Here is an 18,984-nt window from a genome sequence, read left to right as displayed (position 1 = left end):
ACTTTGAACCCGCTCTAGTCCTCCTTTATTCCTTCTTCGTCCTGGTGAACTCTGGAGAGCAGAAGGAGCTTTTAAAAACTCAAATCAAAGCATGTCACGCTGCTACCGAAACTCACCGTTCTGTCACATTTAGAATCAACACCAAACTCCTCACCAAGGCCCCTGAGGCCTAATATGACCCACCACCTCCTACTCTCTCTGCTCTGCACGCAGACACAGTGGGCCTCTGCATCTGCTGCTCCTTCTTCTGAAGCGCCCTTGCCCATTCTCGTCGTGCAGCTCTGGCTCAAATGCCTCTTCTGGAACAAGTTCTCCCTCCTGAGCCCCCAGCTCCGCACTCCCAGCAGTGCCTATCACATCACCCAGCACAGCACCCTCGTCACTTATCAGTCACCCAGCACAGCACCCTCGTCACTCATCAGTCACCCAGCACAGCACCCACGTCACTCATCAGTCACCCAGCACAGCACCCACGTCACTCATCAATCACCCAGCACAGCACCCATCAATCACCCAGCACAGCACCCACGTCACTCATCAATCACCCACCACGGCACCCACGTCACTCATCAATCACCCACCACAGCACCCAGCACAGCACCCACATCACTCATCAATCACCCAGCACAGCACCCACGTCACTCATCACCCAGCACAGCACCCTCGACACTCATCACCCAGCACAGCACCCACATCACTCATCAATCACCCACCACAGCACCCAGCACAGCACCCTCATCACTCATCAGTCACCCAGCACAGCACCCTTGTCACTCATCAGTCACCCAGCACAGCACCCACGTCACTCATCAATCACCCACCACAGCACCCTCGACACTCATCAGTCACCCAGCACAGCACCCACATCACTCATCAATCACCCACCACAGCACCCAGCACAGCACCCTCGTCACTCATCAGTCACCCAGCACAGCACCCTCATCACTCATCAGTCACCCACCACAGCACGTCACTCATCAGTCACCCAGCACAGCACCCACGTAACTCACCATGGTCTCAGACACTCACCACCATCCCCCACTTGAGATGTGGGCCCCTTGATAATGGCAACTTGACCTGTTTTTTTTTGCACATTCCCCAAGGCTGAGACCAGTGCCTGGCCCAGAATTCGGGTGCAGTTGACAGCAGGGAGTGGAATTATTTCACCGAATGGGAGACCCTGGATGAGGGGCTGCTGGAGGCCACAACTCTGTGACTCGCATCCTTCAGGCAGCGTCCACTCTGCCACCCCAGGGCCTCCCCCCTTCGCAGCACAGTATCTGAGGGAGACGTGGGGTTGCTCCACTGCATGGCTTCTATTTTCATCCCTGCAGCTGCTCTACTTAACAAGCAAGGTTAACAAAGCTGAGGGCCAAGTGATACAGCGGGCCACCAGCCAAGCACTTCCTTTTTCAATCCTCCTCCTTCCTAAGGCTTGAAGCAAGAAGTCAGGATGCTAGAACCCTGCCCGAGTTTGCAAAAGGTTGTTTGCCAGCGTGGCTGGTGTGACAGCAATTCACTGGGGGGTCTGAATTTAACTTTACCTTTCGTGAACAACAAGCAGTAGAGGAGGCCCTGCCTCCCCAGACCACTGGGGCGAGAATATCTGGGGAGCCCTTTCACAAGCCCCCCACAACTCCCCAGTACCCTGAAGGTGTGTGGCCGTGACTGCAGCAGGTGGGCACTCTCTCCATTAAAGCAGTTCCCTCAAGGGGGTCAAGTCTGCAATGCAGCAGACGCTGGGACAACGGTCCCTGCCCATCTGGTCTGACCTGAAATGGGCAGCTGATGGCCACGTCATCCCAAATCATGAGATTAGCAGTCCAGGTCCTAACAGCCAGTGGCTTATCTCCGACTGCAACCTGGGCTCATGGGACACCCATTCCTTGAAGCGCTCAGACCTCAAGTGAGTGAGTATGTCCACCTTTCTCTGCAGGGAGAGTACTGCCCTCTGAATTGTAATTGCATGTTGCCCACCACCTCCCCTCCCCGCAAACATTCTGACTATAGATCAGATGGAGGAATGGGCCTCACACACCAGAAAGCCATGATCCTTTGCTGACCTTTACATGAGCAGCTGTGAGGCGGCTGATTTGGGACCGACCAGGGGTCACCGTGTCTGTGCCCCCCATGCATTTGGTTGGGCCGATGCACTGGGCAGGATCTTGTGTAAACTCAATTATGAGGAGGCAACTGACATACTGAGACAGAGGAGCTAAAGTGTGAGCCTTCATTCTCCATTCTCTTTGTATGATATAGAACATTCATGATGTCTCTGAGGTATATTTTCTTGTTCTTTCATGTTTCCAAAGTCCCTTTCCAAAATAACACCTCAGTGTTCTGTGTTTTGGACATTCAAAGGAAAACAATCAGATGGCAGTGCCTTCATGATTTGGGTTTTATTCCTTTTTCCCAGGAGCACTCCCGCCCTGGGTCTGTAGGCTGCAGCCATCAGCTGGGAGCGGGGGTGGGGAGGTGCGGAGCAAGAGGCCCCACATTGGGAGCAAGCACAGGCACACCACCCCAGCAGGACTTCTAACATTCGTGCAGAGTCCCACAGCCTTTACGCACCACACCACAGCCAGAGAGAAGGGGGCCTGGCTGCCCATCCCAGCACCTGAACTGAAGACCAGCTCTCCAGGCTATGTACTGAAACCCACTCAGCTCTCAGCTAATCCCCTGCCTCCTTGCCTGAAACAGGCAACTCCAGGCTTCTTACAGAAGTGTCTTCTGTGGGCACCCACCGAGGCTGAGTTCACAATAAGGATGGAAGGACAGAGCTGCCAGGCAGGGTGCAAGAATCACACATACCAGGTCTTTCAAAGCACATCATTTAAAGTTTTGGGCACCATAGGCCTGACAGGGACGATGTGGCTCCTGCAGGTCTAACTGCAGCGCTTCAGCTCCATCTTGGCCACTGCCGCCCTGTGCACCTCATCGGGGCCGTCGGCAAAGCGCAGGGCTCGAGCCCTGGTGAAGAACTGAGCCAGTGGGTAGTCGCTGCTCAGCCCTGCTGCTCCGAAGGCCTGGCAGACACAGGGCGGGATGGGGGGAAGCCCTGGGTGAGCCCTCGTCCCCGAGAGGCCCAGGAACAAGTGCCTGCTCCTAAGATCTCAGAACGGCTCATAACAGCCACCTTCCCGAGCTTGTCCCCTGACACCTGTGTGATAACGACGTTCTGGAAGACTTCAGGTGGGCCCGCACTTGCCATCCCAGGGATGCCAGACTCCCCATGTCTGCTCTGCTAGGTGACTTCTGCCATCGGGAAATCCCTCTGTTGGGGCCAGGGATTGAGATTTGGGAAGGAGGCATCCCTGCATGGTTAGGAGGCTGGGCCTGGTGTAAGAAGGACCTAGGTTCCCCAAATGTGAGCTCAGCTCCTTTCAAGCTGAGTGACCTCGGACAAGTCACTTCACTTTCCTCTGCTTCTGTTTCCACATATTCAAAATGAAGGTAGGAATAGAACCCCTCATAGGGTTGTACTGAGGAGGACAAGGAAAGTCACATGTGGTGAGTGTGCGACAAAGGGCGGCTATTAGTTTACAGGAGGTTGGGCAGCTGAAGGAGAGGGAGTTTTGCATCTGTTGTAAATGATTCAGACGAATCAGTGACCCATCATCTGTGCTCACCTGAATAGCACGATCAGTCACTCGGTAGGCCATGGACGGGGCCACCATTTTAATCATGGCAATATCCAAAGCTGCAGCCTGCAAGGGAGAGGAGGTGTGGTTAGGAGGGCAGACCCGAGGGCTGAACACTTGGAAGAACGATCAGTTTCACAGGGAGGAGTAGAAACAATAGCTCAGAACAGAGGCTGAGGTCCCGCTGGACCACAAGCCTTGCCTGGTGCGTGGTCCCTGCCCAGCACTGACGGGGGTGGAGGGGGCAGCGAGGTGGCTAGGAAGGGACTCGGGATGTTGTGCGGTGTGGGTGGCTGTCTGGTCAAGGAAAGACTCAGGGCGTCTTCCCAGGTGACGGGCAGCATCGCCAGCACACACAGAGGGCGGAGTAGTGAGTGGCTTGTGCCTCATTCAGGGTCACGGTCAGCTCTGTTTCCAAAGGGTAAGTGGAACAAGGCTAGCCAGGGCTCTGGGGAATTGAGCTGCAATGATCTGCCCTCAGTCTGGGATTTTAATCGAAGCCCCTGAGAGCCCTCATACCCGGCACTAGAGTGCCAAGAAACAGGGAACTTGAGCCTGGGTCAACCCACTGCTACCGAGGCCTCTCGGCTAAGGGGTGGAGGCCCCATGGAGAGATGGAGAAGGCAGAGGTCAGCATGGCATCGTACCTGGCTATTAGAGGCCCTCAAAAAGAGCCATTTAAAGAATAATGTCACACTTGAAAATAAAGCTTCTCTTCTGGCTAACTCCATGGCTTACTCTTAGTTTGCCGGATGCCTGGAAGTCCAGGTGGGGCCGTAGCTCAGGCTGGGGCCCTGTGGCCCTGTCAGGTCCACTGTCTTGAACCCAGAAGGTCACTGGGTCAGTAAGACAGAAAGTTCAGTCCTCTTTTATTGTACCTTTTCCATTTTTGAAAAGCTGCCCAAGTAGTCCCAAGGAGAGTTGAAGCAAACTTATTTATGTCAAGGAGCCAAGCGCTTTCTCCATGGTTTGCTGAGTGGGGACAGAAGAGTCAGCGTCTAGAGATTCCTGGGCCTGCGTCCCTCACCGCGACCTCAGGACCTGTGCTCTGTGAGGCCCCTCGGCCTCCTACCTTATTTCCTGCCACGTCCATGACATGGGCAGCTTTCAGCACCAGCAGCCGGGCCTGCTCGATCTCCACTCGGGACTGGGCAATGTCTGCCAGGACCGTGCCCTGCTCTACCAGGGGCTTCCCGAAGGCCATGCGGGACTTCGCCTATGGACACAGGAGACAGGACGGGAGGCTCGGGGCTGTGCCCTGCAGAGGAGGTGGGTGGAAGCACACAGGAGAGGGCTGGAGGGGAAGGGGGGCAGAAGCGGGACCGTGCAGCTCAGGTGCCACTTTGCCAGCTCTCCAGCCACTGGAAACTCCCGGGGAGAAGAGCCAGAAGCAGACAACGTTCGTGGGCACCGCGGAGCTGGTCAACGTGGTGGCTGCACAAACTACCTCCGGGAACCCCTTTACTCCAGCCATCCGGCCCCTTCTGGGCAGGCTCGGCTGGCAGGCAGCGACAGTGCTTGATCTGAGCCGCCTCTGGCCCAGGGCTACTCCGGGAACTAGGCAGTGACTGTGGGCACCTCACACAGGCGGGGGAGGGTGCCCTCTGCTGACAGCAGGGCCTGCTTCACGTCCTGGGGTGCCCTCAGGAGCAAAGTCTGGGTGCCAGACCCCCCTCTTGGGCAACTGTTATTGCAGTGGGGATTCTACAGTCTTTGAAAGTTGCAAGCAATCAGAAAAACTTATAAGGGACGTATCCCCAGCCCCCTTTTTTTTAAACTAAAAACAGTTAATGACACAAATAATATTACTCATGGCAGAAAATGTATCCATTTTCAGACACACAAAAAAAGAAAAAACATAAACACCAGGTATGCCATCATCTAGTCACACTTAATATTTGGTGGATACCTTTTTGTATGCATAGACATACATATGCATTTTTTACAAAAATATGGAGTCATACTCTTTATAATGCTTTGTAGCCTGCCTTTTTTTTTTCATTAAGAGCACCTCTCTATATATCAAGAAATAGATTTCTACAGCATCATTTTGGAATTTCACTGCATGCCCATAACCAGGATTATCTGACCAGGCCCCAGTTGTTAGCCTTATAGGTTGTTTCCAACGTATTATAGTCATCGCTGTGGTCAACCTCCTAGTATTAAATCTAATTACTCTCCTGAGACCAAGTCCTATGAGTGGAACGGCCACGTCAATACTATGGTACCTTCTAAGACTTCTGACACGTACAGTCAAACTGCTCTGCAGGATGGGACTGGAGACTATACCTGAGCTCTTAAGAAAGGAGCATTTTCTTTAAAAACAAAAAAACCCAAAAAAACCCAAAAACTGAAAAACTAGTCGGTCTCAACTAAAAAGGTTGAATCTCAGGTTTCCTCAGTAATCTATGCACACCGGACCATCTCTGTTCTTTGGACAGTGTTTTGTGAGATATTTTGGAGGCTCAAGGGTTTGCTTTGTCTTTGTGAAATTGATATCACCAATTTGAATTACCATTGCCAGCAAGAGCTTTCTTTTGTGTGGGCTTGCAACCTTTGAGGGGGTCAAAGAAGAATAAAGTTTTGGATGTGCTGGGGGAGGAGGATGGTGCAGGGCTGAACGCTGGAACCTTAGGTTCTCCCTGGTATCTGATTTTTAAAGATGACCTGGTAGCAGGAATGCTCATCAGTAGACCATGACCCTGTGGACCTTGGAACCTTGCCTGCTGCTGCTACAGAGCCTGGCCTTTTCCTTCCGGTCACCTCAACAGGGTGAGGCCCATTCTGCTCTGAATTTGAAACTTCAGCAAAGTAGCAGATGCAAAGCAAAGACAGGGACACAGCTTCTTGTAAAGAACATCACCTTGTTTCACCTGCTAAGTCTGCTCTCAGAAAACAGTTAGGATTTGAAGTTTGATAGGAAAACAGATGGGTCGTTCTGGTACAGAGACAGTCGCAAAGGGAAGTACTCACTCGGGCCTTCATGAGCGCCAGCGCCCTCTCGGAGTACCCGATCAGCCGCATGCAGTGATGGATCCTGCCAGGACCCAGTCGGCCCTGGGCGATCTCGAAGCCCCTGCCAGGGCCCAGGACCATGTTCTCCTTGGGCACGCACACCTGCTCAAACAGGACTTCGCCATGGCCACCTGAAAGACCCAAAGGGTACCCCTGAGCCATCTGCCTACTTGTTTTCCTCAGATGTGTTTATCTCATCTGCTGGCAAGGAGTTTATCTCATCTCCTGCCCTTTTGTAGCCTTCTAACTGGAACATGGTTGAACAGGGAGGGAGGGAAGGAAGGAAGGAGTCTATTAAAGATGGGAAATAAATCACTGATTTATAATATCAAATGAATAGTTTGGCATTCCTTTTATAAAACATGCTTCTGCCTTAAGCTGAAACTCCCTAGCGGTATGTGACTCTAACAATGCAGTGATCCTACAGAAACACCCAAGGCAGGACGTGAACTTCATCAGCAGAGAGAAAGAGCCCCTGTGAGAGGACTTCCAGGCCTGGAGGTCGGCTGTCCACCCTGGGGTCTAGAAGAGAAGGTCTGGAGGGCACTTCCTGCCTCCTGCTCTGTCCTCTGTGGCCTCCTTACCTCACAGAGTCTGGCTTATCTTCTAAGGATGGAAGAGAAAAAAAATAAAGGGATAAATGCCTGTCTGAAATTTGCCTGCATGGTTGATACTCATGGATGGAAGTGAAATGCAGGAGCACATGGCCTTCCAAATGTCATCATACCCTTACAGATGTTACTTCCTGCAGTGGAAGTGCTGCCCAAAGCCTTTTCCCCAGGCCCAGACCCAGGCCCGCACAGAGAGGCGAGCTGCTCCCGGGGGGCTAACCTGGTGCGTCCTCCAGCCCATACACCGTCAGAGGCCGGATGATTTTTATCCCCGGGGTATCCATGGGAACCAAGAGCATGGACTGCTGCTGGTGGCGTGGGGCATGTGGGTCTGTTTTTCCCATGAACACGCAGAGCTGGCAGCGAGGATCCAGGATGCCTGCCAGGAAAAGAGAGAGACCCCATCATCTGACGCGAGGGCCATCAGATCTCCTTAAACACACAGTCCTGGCCCAGGGAAGCCGAAGCCAGTGAGCAGAGAGGGCCCTTTAAGACTTCACATGATCAGATGAGGACGTGCAGGCCCTTGACCAGCAGTAAGAGCAATTGGTTTCTGTCCCAGTGAGGAAGGAATCCAACATCCTAAGAGCAGTTTTTTTTTAAAGCACCAGGTCAAGTTGAAAATATAGGTTGGAGACAAGAAGCTGAAAACTGCTACTTTATTACTGGCAGTCTGTTCTGCTTTGTTCCCACAGGCAGTGGAAACATGATGGCTTTGGGCACAGGCTTCAGAATCAGGCCAGCCTTGAACTCTGGGTTCCCTACTTGCGAGTGGGGGGCAAATACCTTAGGCAAGTGACTCAAGTCACTTCTCCGTCCTAGTCTCCTTCTCTGTAACATGGGGATAATAACACGGACCCTCCGGAGAGGGGTGGGGACCTAGCACGTATGGAGAGTCCTGCAGAGTTAACGCCTGGTGAACAACAGGATTACGACCAGCCCTTCTGCTGTGGCACACCTGACCTCACAGCACGGGGAAGCCACCAAGGAAGTGACCTCCTGCCTTTCCAAAGGGAGATGCCCACAGCAGAACCAAGAGAGGGGAGTGAAGGAGAGATTCCTGGAACTGTCACGTGGGGTCACCTGGTAACCCACGTAGAACTTCTGGTTCTCCCAGGGTTTGCTGCCTTTTCTGAGAACAGACACAATCTCCTTTGCATCAAATGGAGATGAAGCTAGTCCCTCCCACAGTTTCTCAGACAGCAGCAGGGCAGAGAAGACATGCTTATCAATGCAGACCCACATAAGTGTGATTGAAAAATGAATTTCAGGCCAAATACCTGAGACCCACCACTTGTGACCATTTATGACATAGAAGCCATCCTCCTCTCGGATGGAAGACTCAATGTTGGTGGCATCTGAGGAGGCAACCTGAGTGACAGCACATTCTGATTAGAGCTGGTCCTGCAGTCCTTGACGGCAGAGCCCAGGTGGGGTCGGGCGAGGGTCTGGCCTGATGAGAAGGAGTACCTGTGGGTGACCCAAGCAAGGTACCTGGGGCTCAGTCATAGCAAAACAAGAGCGGACCTTTCCCTCCAGCAACGGAATCAGCCAGCGGGCCTTCTGCTCCTCGGTGCCGTATCGCACCAGAAGCTCCATGTTCCCTGTGTCTGGAGCAGAACAGTTAAAGATCTGGAAAGGAGAAAAAGCAGAAGGGTGACTCCCACATCCATATTCAAAACTTCAAACACCCCAGAAGCATGGACCCGGGCTCCTTCCAAGTCACAGGCCCTCTGACACCCGCGTGAAAGTCCTTCCTCTCCCCAAGGAAATGCAAAGACCCACGACATTCTGAATATAGCAGCTCAGAGCCCCTGAAGCTCAACCACGGAGCTCCGTGGGGGAGAGAAAGGAGACTGGAGCTGGTGGGCTGGGGCCCATGGAAGCCAGCCAGGCCGTGCTCACCTGGGCCCTAACTTCCCGAGTAGATGCCCACCCCAAGCTGCTTTCTTGCTCTGGCTCCAGCCACCTGCCCACAGTGTCCTCCCCTATAAGAAGTCTGAGTTTGCATCAGTGCTCCTGAGTCCAGTGCAGCTGCAGGGAACCCCATCGGCCCAGGAGGGTGGCTGAACTCGTGTGGAGGACGAGGATTTCCTCCCATGCTGAGAAAGACATTAAAGAAGGTACCTCGGGAGCGTACAGAGACGTGCCCATGACCTCACACAAATGTGCGTACTCTACGTTGGTCAGCCCTGCTCCGTATTTTTTCTCGGGATCAGTCTCCACGGGTAGAAAAAGGTTCCAAAGTCCTTCGGCCTTGGCTTTCTCCTATCACGGGAAAAAGAAGTCAGGGATCCACAGAGGGTGATTTCATTTTATTTTGTCCCGCGGAAAATAACGAGGCCAGTCCAAACCATCGGGCTGGATACAAACCCTGCAGATCTGTGGGAGGAGAATATGAGGGTGTCTGGAGACAGCCCAGTCCTAACAGTGACTGTGGCAATCAGTTCACTTCCCCGGTGTCCGCGTCCCAGGCGCCCTACGTACACCACCTCCATCACTGTTAGCATCACTACTGTTGCCACGACGCAGCTTAGAACTCACTCCACGAGCACAAGAGAGTGAAGGGTCCTTTAGTGAGCCTGCGGGGACCCAGCCTAGGACAGTTGGCGGCAGCCTCAGCTGCTCTGATGAGGTGCCTAAGGACATCCCCTGATCCAGCTTCCTTTATGAGGCACAACTTTGTTCCCGGGAAAGTAACTCTGGGTTTCTGAACGTAGCTCCCAACATGGAAACTAGGAAGTCTAGCCTGGGGGTCAGGAGCCCAGGCCCTGAGTCAGACTGCTGGGTTCAGACCCTGCCCCACCACACCTGCTGGGAGACCTTGGGCAAGATACCGGAGAGCTCCACGTGGCAGTTTCCTCATCCGTGAAACGGGATGTCACCACCCACGCTATCAGTCACGGCTACTGAGTGAGCAGTAGGAGTGGACGGTGACTAAGTGGTGGGAAAAAGGAACCGCGTGGGAAGGTTATCAGGAGCTCAGATTAGAGGAGGAGGCTCAGAAATGGACGGGAGCCCAGGCAGCACAGCTTAGGACAGACACTCTGCAGTCCTGCTGTGCAATGAGTGAGTGCCAGCTGTTTTCTCTCTTGAAAACACTGTTTACTCTTTCAGTTGCAGGAAGGGACAGCCCGGCTGGCCTAGCTTGGCTCAACATGCCCACTTCCTGGCCGGGGGAGCTGGGTTGGTGCCTGGACTGACAGCTCTGCCAGACTGTGTCCAAAGGCGGGGAGGGAGGCCCCTAAATGAAACTGGGGTGCTGCTACCCAAAGAAAGGGGAAGAGTCTCTAGGCAGCCAACCAGTGTCCACAACACCCACCTCACTGGGTGGCTGGGGAGATGAAATGAGGTAACACACGGAATATAAAGTGCCGGACTCAGAAGCTGGGGGCTGTACTAAATATTAGTGATGATGGATATTCTTCGCACTGGGAGGTGACCAGCTGGCTGACTTTTCCATTACATTGGGCGTGGTCTCTAGGACATGTACTTCTAGAATCAGCACATACACTCGGCTCATTGCTGTGTTAAGCTAATTAGCTCATAGTGCAGCAACCAAGGAGAAGAAGGACAGATTAACTGGAACAAATAAATCAGGAAGGGAAGGGAAAAGTAGGAAGGGAAGCAAGGGAGTTCTGAGAGGAGGAAGAATAAGGGAATAAATATAATCATCTCCTTGTGGGAGGGGAAAAACCCACAGATTTGAGCCCAGAAGATCTGGATTGAGTCCAGGTGCTATTATTTCTAGCTGTGTCCCTGGACAAATTCAATTCCTTATCTTTAAATAGAGGTTCTTAATGCTTACCTCACAGGATTTGTGAGATGCCGTGTAAAAGTCAAATACTTCTCATTTATGGGTAGTAATGACACTTTGGATAAAAGCCACGAGCCATAATTTCACCACACTCCCCAAAAATCTTAGTTGTCATTATGATTCCCATTTAGGTATGACCACAAGTAGAATGTGCCCTAATCTAGGTTTTTCCTATGCATTCATTTTAGAGACTAGAGATGTTTGCGACGTGAGTGTCTGCTTTTCCCATGCTTCTGCGCACTCCACGGGTACATCATACAGGCAAGGATTAAGTGTGCAGGCCAGTAGGTGGGGGATAGGGCATTTCACGCAGTAACAATGGGAGCACAGATCGGTAAGCACCTTTCTGATGAAAATTTGGCAATATTTATTGAAACTCAAAATGGCCTCATTCTTAGACCAGTATTTTTACTTCAAATAAATGATGCTGTAGAAACAGTAAATGGACACAGAAGCATGTAAGAGCATTCAATGTACCTTCCTTGCACAGGATCCAAACCCCTTCTTTCTTTTTTTTTTTTTTTAAGATTTTTTTGATGTGGACCATTCTTAAAGTCTTTATTGAATTTGTTACAATATTGCTTCTGGTGTTTTTTTTATGTTTTGGTTTTTGGTCACGAGGCATGTTGGATCCTAGCTCCCTGACCAGGGATTGAACTCACACCCCCTGCATGGGAAGGCAAAGTCTTAACCACTGGACCGCCAGGGAAGTCCCCCAACACCTTCTTATTCTGGGGTGCTCTCTCACCGTATAAATTTCGGTGGCATCAAGGTGCGAGCATGGGACCTACACCTGACTGGCCGAAAATTCCCACCTCAATCTTGGAGTCCTGAGGAGGAAGCCTCCAGCAGAGACCTCCCGGTTGCTGCCCTAGTGACAGCCTTGGCCACGCTCCCTGCAGCCAGCCCTCCCTTGGCCTCTGCTGTCTCCTTCAGGTGGCTCTTCAGCCTCCCTGTCCATGTTAGCAGCTAGCTGCAAACTCTGCTGCTTAAGTGACCAGAGTGACCTAGACTGAGACCCCCGCAGTGTCCTTCAGCCAGCGGCAGGGTAGACAAATTATGGTGCACCTGCAATGTGGTCCTCTGGGGTCCATCTCCAGGAACTGATCTGGGAAGGTGATACATCATTGAATAACATAAGCAAGTGGGAGATTCAAATGTATAAAACAATTTCATTACAATAGGAATAATAATAATATATATTAATATGCTATAGGAAAACAGAGCTGGGAGGCTAATAAACCAAATTGTTGACATTGATTAGCTCAGAGGGCAGAGAATTTTAGAGAACTCTTTCTATGTCATGAACTCTTTCTACTCTTGCCATGTTTGAACTCTGGTTACTTTGCGATAGGTTTGTAACTAGGAAAAAAGAGATAACGCTATTTCTTTTTAAAGTAGGTGATGGTTGCATCACAGGCAGAATATGTGCTCCTGAAGACCTCAAATAACTGAAGAACTAACACAAGCCAAGACTAATCCTGAAAAAGAACAGCAGGTATTTCCGTTATCAGCTAAAGTGGTGTCACTGTGTGTCAAGAGCATAAACCCAGTTTATACTGGCCCTTTAGCTTTGATGTTAGGGATTCTTTAAAGAGAGCCTTATTTAATTGATGCAATTTATATCATTTTGTTTCAAATTTACGTGATTCAGATATGCATAAAATGCACCCACCTGCCTCAGAGTTATAAACCACAGACACGGCATTCCTCTGCCTGGCTGAGTATGAGGCTGAGACACAGTCACAGAGAAAGAGCAATGAAGTGAAACTGAGTGATCCAGAGCTGGCTCTTTCTAATGATGGTGGAAAGGGGAGTTAATTCAACTCGGCCCTCCCATCTCTTCGCTGACTGGGAGGGAACAGATGTGGCTGGTGTACGAGGTGAGGTTGGGCCTTGCTAACGAGGTCTCCCCACATCTCGAAACGCTGCTTTACCTTGAGATCTTCGACCAGTGGGGAAGGGGTCCACTTCTCGGCTGAGGCCTGGTGATGCTGCAGCTCTGGCTCAGCGGGGTACACATGCCGCTCCATAAACTGCTTCAGCCGCTGATACAGCTCCCTGACCGGTGCGGAAAGGCCTTCTGGAGAGAAGACCAGAGCTCCCTTTGAGACATGAGCTGGGGAAGAGTCTGTCGAGGTGACATAACTCCTCATGCCTGGGGTCCTCGGCAGGGACTGTGGCCTGGCCCGTGTGTGGTGGGACCTTGTTAATGGTTTGGTGGCTGGCATCTCCTTGAAAACCCGGAACCCTTCTTTGACTGCAAAATCCCACGCCAGGTTAGACATAAATTCAGTCAGCTTTCCAGTTTGTTCTGCAGTAGCCGAGCTTGCATGCCCTAAGCAGAGGCAAAGAAAACCGGTGAGTACCCCCCAAATAACCCTTAATAGTGATGCTACCATGTGACAGTATTGTTGTTCCATCAGCCGCTACTACCACTTGCTGAGCACTTGACATGCACCAGACTCAGCACTAAGTGCTTGACATGCATTATTATAGCTAATTGAATTCCTGGAGCTACACGACTGTTTTAATCCCCACTTTACAGACAAGGATCCAGGTTTTAGGGAGGAGACGCGCCCAAGCTTACATCAGTGGGCTGGGAGCAGAAGTTGGACTCAGTTGGCCTGCTCCCTGCTCTTTATCTCTTCTTTTCCTAAAGAAACTAAATTAAATTGGGAATTCCCCAAATCACTTATGCTGTCACCTTGGGCTATAGGAGGCCCTGCCATGAAATTCATAATAATAGTGTCACAGGGGATTGGATTAATGGCTAGTTCCTGGGCACCATTCTGTCTAGATCAACACTGTCATCAGCGTCACAGACGTCACTCTAGTCATGCTCTGTTTTTTTCTTTGCTTAATACACACATCAAGACTTTTTTAAGAAAAGATTTTTGAAAAAATTTAAATTAAGATGTAGTGTACATACATCCTCTTTAGAAAGTGTACAGTTCTGTGAGCTTAGTCAGGCAACCACCACCACCATCAAGATCAGTACACATATTCCCATCATCCCCACACTTCCATGGTGTCCCTCTGTAGTCAAACCTTTCCCCTTGCCCCTGGGGAACAACACTGATCTATGTTCCTGTAGTTTGTCTTTTCCAGAATGTCATATAAATACATATGTCATATTCTTTTCAGTGTGGCTTCTTTCACTCAGTATATCTGGGATCCATCCATGTGTCTCCTTATACTGTAAATATTGCCTTTTTATAGTGGGATTTTTCAGTCAGTTCACCTGGATTATTTTTAGCATTTCCATATTCTAAAGAGACTGTTTTCCTCATTTGCTTTGTATCAATAAATGGATCTTTGCAGAGGCCTATTTTACTTCTGGCTCCTGCCAATGGTCAAGTGCTAGTCCTCAAAAGAACCATTTTCATGCAGCTTTGGTTTTAAAGATATTACGCTATTCCTTACAAATTGGGAACCAGATCCATCTGCTACACAGCAGAGAATGCAGCCCACTGGACCTCAGCAAGTCTTTACTTGGCACCTTCTGGGTACTGGGTATGGACCCAGGCCCTGGGGGGCCAGTTGGGAATCAGGTAACCCCCTTCCCTGAGTCACAGACTTACAGTGAGGGCCACTGAGCACAAGTGGGCTAGGCTACATTTTCCCCTCCTAACTCAGACTGTACAGGTCTCATCGAAGGGAAAGATATCCCCCCTTAACATTCATTGTTACTCATAATGATTTTTTTTCTATTGTTTTCTTTGTTTCTATTTCATTTATTTCTGCTCTCATCTTCATGATTTCTTTCCTTCTACTAACTTTGGGTTTTGTTTGTTCTTCTTTCTCTAGTTCCTTTAGGTGCAAGGTTAGATTATTTGAGATTTTTCTTGTTTCTTGAGGTAGGATTTTATTGCTATAAACTTCCCTCTTAGAACTGCTTTTGCTGCATCCCATAGGTTTTGGATTGTCATCTTTTCGTTGTCATTTGTCTCTAGGTATTTTTTTATATCCCCTTTGATTTCTTCAGTGATCTCTTGGTTATTTAGTAATGTATTGTTTAGCCTCCACGTGTTTGTGTTTTTTATGTTTTTTCCCCTGTAATTTATTTCTAATCTCATAGCGTTGTGGTCGGAAGAGATGCTTGATATGATTTCAATTTTCTTAAATTTACCGAGGCTTGATTTGTGACCCAAGATGTGATCTATCCTGGAGAATGTTCCGTGTGCACTTGAGAAGAAAGTGTATTCTGCCACTTTTAGGTGGAATGTTCTATAAATATCAATTAAATCTATCTGGTCTATTGTGTCATTTAAAGCTTGTGTTTCCTTATTAATTTTCTGTCTGGATGATCTGTCCATTGGTGTAAGTGAGGTGTTAAACTCCCCCACTATTATTGTGTTACTGTTGATTTCCTCTTTTATAGCTGTCAGCATTTGCCTTATGTATTGAGGTGCTCCTATGTTGGGTGCATACGTATTTATAATTGTTATATCTTCTTGGCTTGATCCCTTGATCATTATGTAGTGTCCTTCCTTGTCTCTTGTAACATTCTTTATTTTAAAGTCTATTTTATCTGATATGAGTATTGCTACTCCAGCTTTCTTTTGATTTCCATTTGCATGGAATATCTTTTTCCATCCCCTCACTTTCAGTCTGTATGTGTCCCTAGGTCTGAAGTGGGTCTCTTGTAGACAGCATATATATTGGTCTTGTTTTTGTATCCATTCAGTGAGCCTGTGTCTTTTGGTTGGAGCATTTAATCCATTCACATTTAAGGTAATTATCGATACGTATGTTCCTATTACCATTCTCTTAATTGTTTTGGGTTTGTTTTTGTAGGTCCTTTTCTTCTCTTATGTTTCCCACTTAGAGAAGTTCCTTTAGCATTTGTTGTAGAGCTGGTTTGGTGGTGCTGAATTCTCTTAGCTTTTGCTTGTCTGTAAAGCTTTTGATTTCTCCGTCGAATCTGAATGAGATCCTTGCCGGGTAGAGTAATCTTGGTTGTAGGTTCTTCCCTTTCATCACTTTAAATATATTGTGTCACTCCCTTCTGGCTTGTAGAGTTTCTGCTGAGAAATCAGCGGTTAACCTAATAGGAGTTCCCTTGTATGTTATTTGTCGTTTTTCTCTTGTTGCTTTTAATAATTTTTCTTTGTCTTTAATTTTTGTCAATTTGATTACTATGTGTCTTGGCGTGTTTCTCCTTGGGTTTATCCTGCCTGGGACTGTCTGTGCTTCCTGGACTTGGGTGGCTATTTCCTTTCCTATGTTAGGGAGGTTTTGACTATAATCTCTTCAAATATTTTCTAGGGTCCTTTCTCTCTCTCTTCTCCTTCTGGGACCCCTATAATGTGAATGTTGGTGTTTAATGTTGTCCCAGAGGTCTCTTAGGCTGTCTTCATTTCTTTGAATTCTTTTTTCTTTATTCTGTTCCGTGACAGTGAATTCCACCATTCCGTCTTCCAGGTCACTTATCTGTTCTTCTGCCTCAGTTATTCTGCTATTGATCCCTTCTAGTGTATTTTTCATTTCAGTTATTGTATTGTTCATCTCTGTTTGTTTGTTCTTTAATTCTTCTAGGTCTTTGTTAAACATTTCTTGCATCTTCTTGATCTTTGCCTCCATTCTTTTCCCGAGGTCCTGGATCATCTTCACTATCATTATTCTGAATTCTTTTTCTGGAAGGTTGCCTATCTCCACTTCATTTAGTTGTTTTTCTGGGGTTTTATCTTGTTCCTTCACCTGGTACATAGTCCTCTACCTTTTCACTTTGTCTATCTTTCTGTGAATGTGGTTTTCGTTCCACAGGCTGCAGGATGATAGTTCTTCTTGCTTCTGCTGTCTTCCCTCTGGTGGATGAGGCTATCTAAGAGGCTTGTGCCAGCTTCCTGATGGGAGAGAGTGGTGGTGGGTAGAGCTGGGTGTTACTCTAGTGGGCAGAGCCTCTTGTCTGCTGATGGGTGGGGCTGAGTTCCCTCCCTATTGGTTGTTTGGCCTGAGGTGACCCAGCACTGGTGCCTACAGGCACTTTGGTGGGGCTAAGGGTGGACTCTGGGAGGGCTTACCAAGGAATACTTCTGCTGCCAGTGTCCTTGTCCCCGTGGTGAGCCACAGCCACACACACCCCCCCCCCCCCGCCTCTGCAGGAGACCCTCCAACCCTAGCAGGTAGGTCTGGTTCAGTCTCCTATGGGGTCACTGCTCCTTCCCCCTGGGTCCTGATGTGCACACTACTTTGTGTGTGCCCTCCAAGAGTGCAGTCTCTGTTTCCCCCAGTCCTGTCGAAGTCCTGCAATCAAATCCCGCTAGCCTTCAAAGTCTGATTCTCTGGGAATTCCTCCTTCCGTTGCCAGACCCCCAGGTTGGGAAGCCCGACGTGGGGCTCAGAACCTTCACTCCAGTGGGTGGACTTCTGTGGTATAAGTGTTCTCCAGTTTGTGAGTCACCCACCCAGCAGTTATGGGATTTGATTTTATTGTGATTGTGCCCCTCCTACCATCTCACTGCAGCTTCTCCTTTGTCTTTGGATGTGGGGTATCTTTTTTGGTGAGTTCCAATGTCTTCCTGTCGATGATTGTTCAGTGGTTAGTTGTGATTCCAGTGCTCTCGCAAGAGGGAGAGAGCGCGCGTGCTTCTACTCCGCCATCTTGAACCAATCCTCGATTTTTGTTTCTAACAGAGGGTACAAAGTGTTTTCTTAATTTTCATCTCCTTAATAGGATCTCGCTCTCAGAGTACTGCTTTGTCTCTTGGAAGGTCACTTGTATGAGCTTGGGTTGATTTAAAGCTATCACTTCCGATATATTTTCCCAAATGTAATCCCAGCAGAAAAGACCACATCCATGATGTCTTCCTAAAGTGCAGCCACCAGCACTTTTTCCTTTCTAGAATTTCAGCAGCCATCTACAAGAAACCTAAACTTCAGTAACCACTTATTAATGAAGGAAAGTGATACTTGGGTTCAGCTGGTACAGACTGTAAATCAGCCCCCAGGCTCTAGTCACTGTTGTCCCTCTGCCAACCTAAGGATGAGCCCAAATCTCCTGTGATGACATCACAGAGAGAATGCCTTTGAAACACATTGTTCTTCTCCAAAACCCACTTTCCCAGGGTGACACCAAGTAGCTCAACTGCTAAAAAAAAAAAAAAAAAAAAAGACTTTAACAGCTAATTAAGAAGAAAAATGCACAGAAATAATACTTGTGTTCAAAGAGTTGAGTTTTTTGTTTCCCTAATCAAATGATTTTATCGTATTCTTTAAAAAAACTGACTTCACTGTTTTTACGTAAGAAAACTAAGGCACTTCCTCAGTATGTCTGCTGGCCTTCCAGGTAGGAGGGAGGGGAGAGCACAATCAATATCAGAGGAACAGAGGCCTGAAAGGACAGCACATCTGTTTTTCCATGTGGTGGCAAACACGTGGTGTGTTTTGCCTCTGAGGCCAAGACAAGCTTGAGGCCAAGCCAGTGGCTCACAGGATCTTGGAAACTGTCAAAGGGTTTCCTGATAGGCAACTTGAGGACAATCTGGCAAAGTTTATTGGTGTAGAGATTCTAGAATGAATAATTCTGTTTTAAAAACTGAGATATAATTGACATAATGGGCAAAATCGATCCAGCTATCCCCAGGCACTGGAGCAGAACCCAGCGAGAACTTGGCTGCCCGCTAGAAAATGCCCACAGGCAATCAGACCTGCACAACACCGTTTGGACTTAGCAGCCATTCTGTTTAATTAAATGTTTCTGGTTACCTTTCACTGCAAAACCATAACAAAAATTGGGAAATACTGGCTTAGAGCTGACACTCTCCAAAGGAAGAGAAAATACCATTTCCAGGAATTACTGCTTATTGAGATCACGGAGGGTTAAACTAGAAATTCTCCGGATGCTGATTTTTCTCTGGAAAAATCACAACCTTCTATTGCCACTAACACCTGGCAC

At 48.9% G+C, this 18,984-nt stretch overlaps 1 protein-coding gene across 6 annotated transcripts in view; it reads right to left on the bottom strand.

Annotated features, from left to right (window-relative positions):
* Positions 1-2,380: 2,380 nt before the first annotated feature.
* ACAD10 (acyl-CoA dehydrogenase family member 10) overlaps positions 2,381-18,984 on the bottom strand; it is a 114,770-nt gene continuing 98,166 nt past the window's right edge. For 4 of the 6 annotated variants that reach the window (XM_059893699.1, XM_059893700.1, XM_059893698.1 and 1 more), the window contains exons 13-21: positions 13,022-13,422; positions 9,395-9,535; positions 8,762-8,899; positions 8,548-8,638; positions 7,488-7,646; positions 6,615-6,787; positions 4,714-4,857; positions 3,630-3,707; positions 2,381-3,026 (exon numbers count right to left, since the gene is read on the bottom strand). In XM_059893699.1, coding sequence (XP_059749682.1) covers positions 2,886-3,026; positions 3,630-3,707; positions 4,714-4,857; positions 6,615-6,787; positions 7,488-7,646; positions 8,548-8,638; positions 8,762-8,899; positions 9,395-9,535; positions 13,022-13,422 — 1,466 coding nt within the window. In that variant the 3' untranslated portion in view covers positions 2,381-2,885. The remainder of the gene's footprint in view (positions 3,027-3,629; positions 3,708-4,713; positions 4,858-6,614; positions 6,788-7,487; positions 7,647-8,547; positions 8,639-8,761; positions 8,900-9,394; positions 9,536-13,021; positions 13,423-18,984) is intronic. The other 2 variants (XM_059893701.1, XM_059893702.1) reach the window with 2 other exon arrangements.

Source organism: Balaenoptera ricei, chromosome 14 (assembly GCF_028023285.1).
Source record: "Balaenoptera ricei isolate mBalRic1 chromosome 14, mBalRic1.hap2, whole genome shotgun sequence".
Classification (NCBI taxonomy): Eukaryota; Metazoa; Chordata; class Mammalia; order Artiodactyla; family Balaenopteridae; genus Balaenoptera; species Balaenoptera ricei.
The sequence above is the reverse complement of the archived record's forward strand: the minus strand, read 5'-3'. Positions and strand labels throughout refer to the sequence as shown.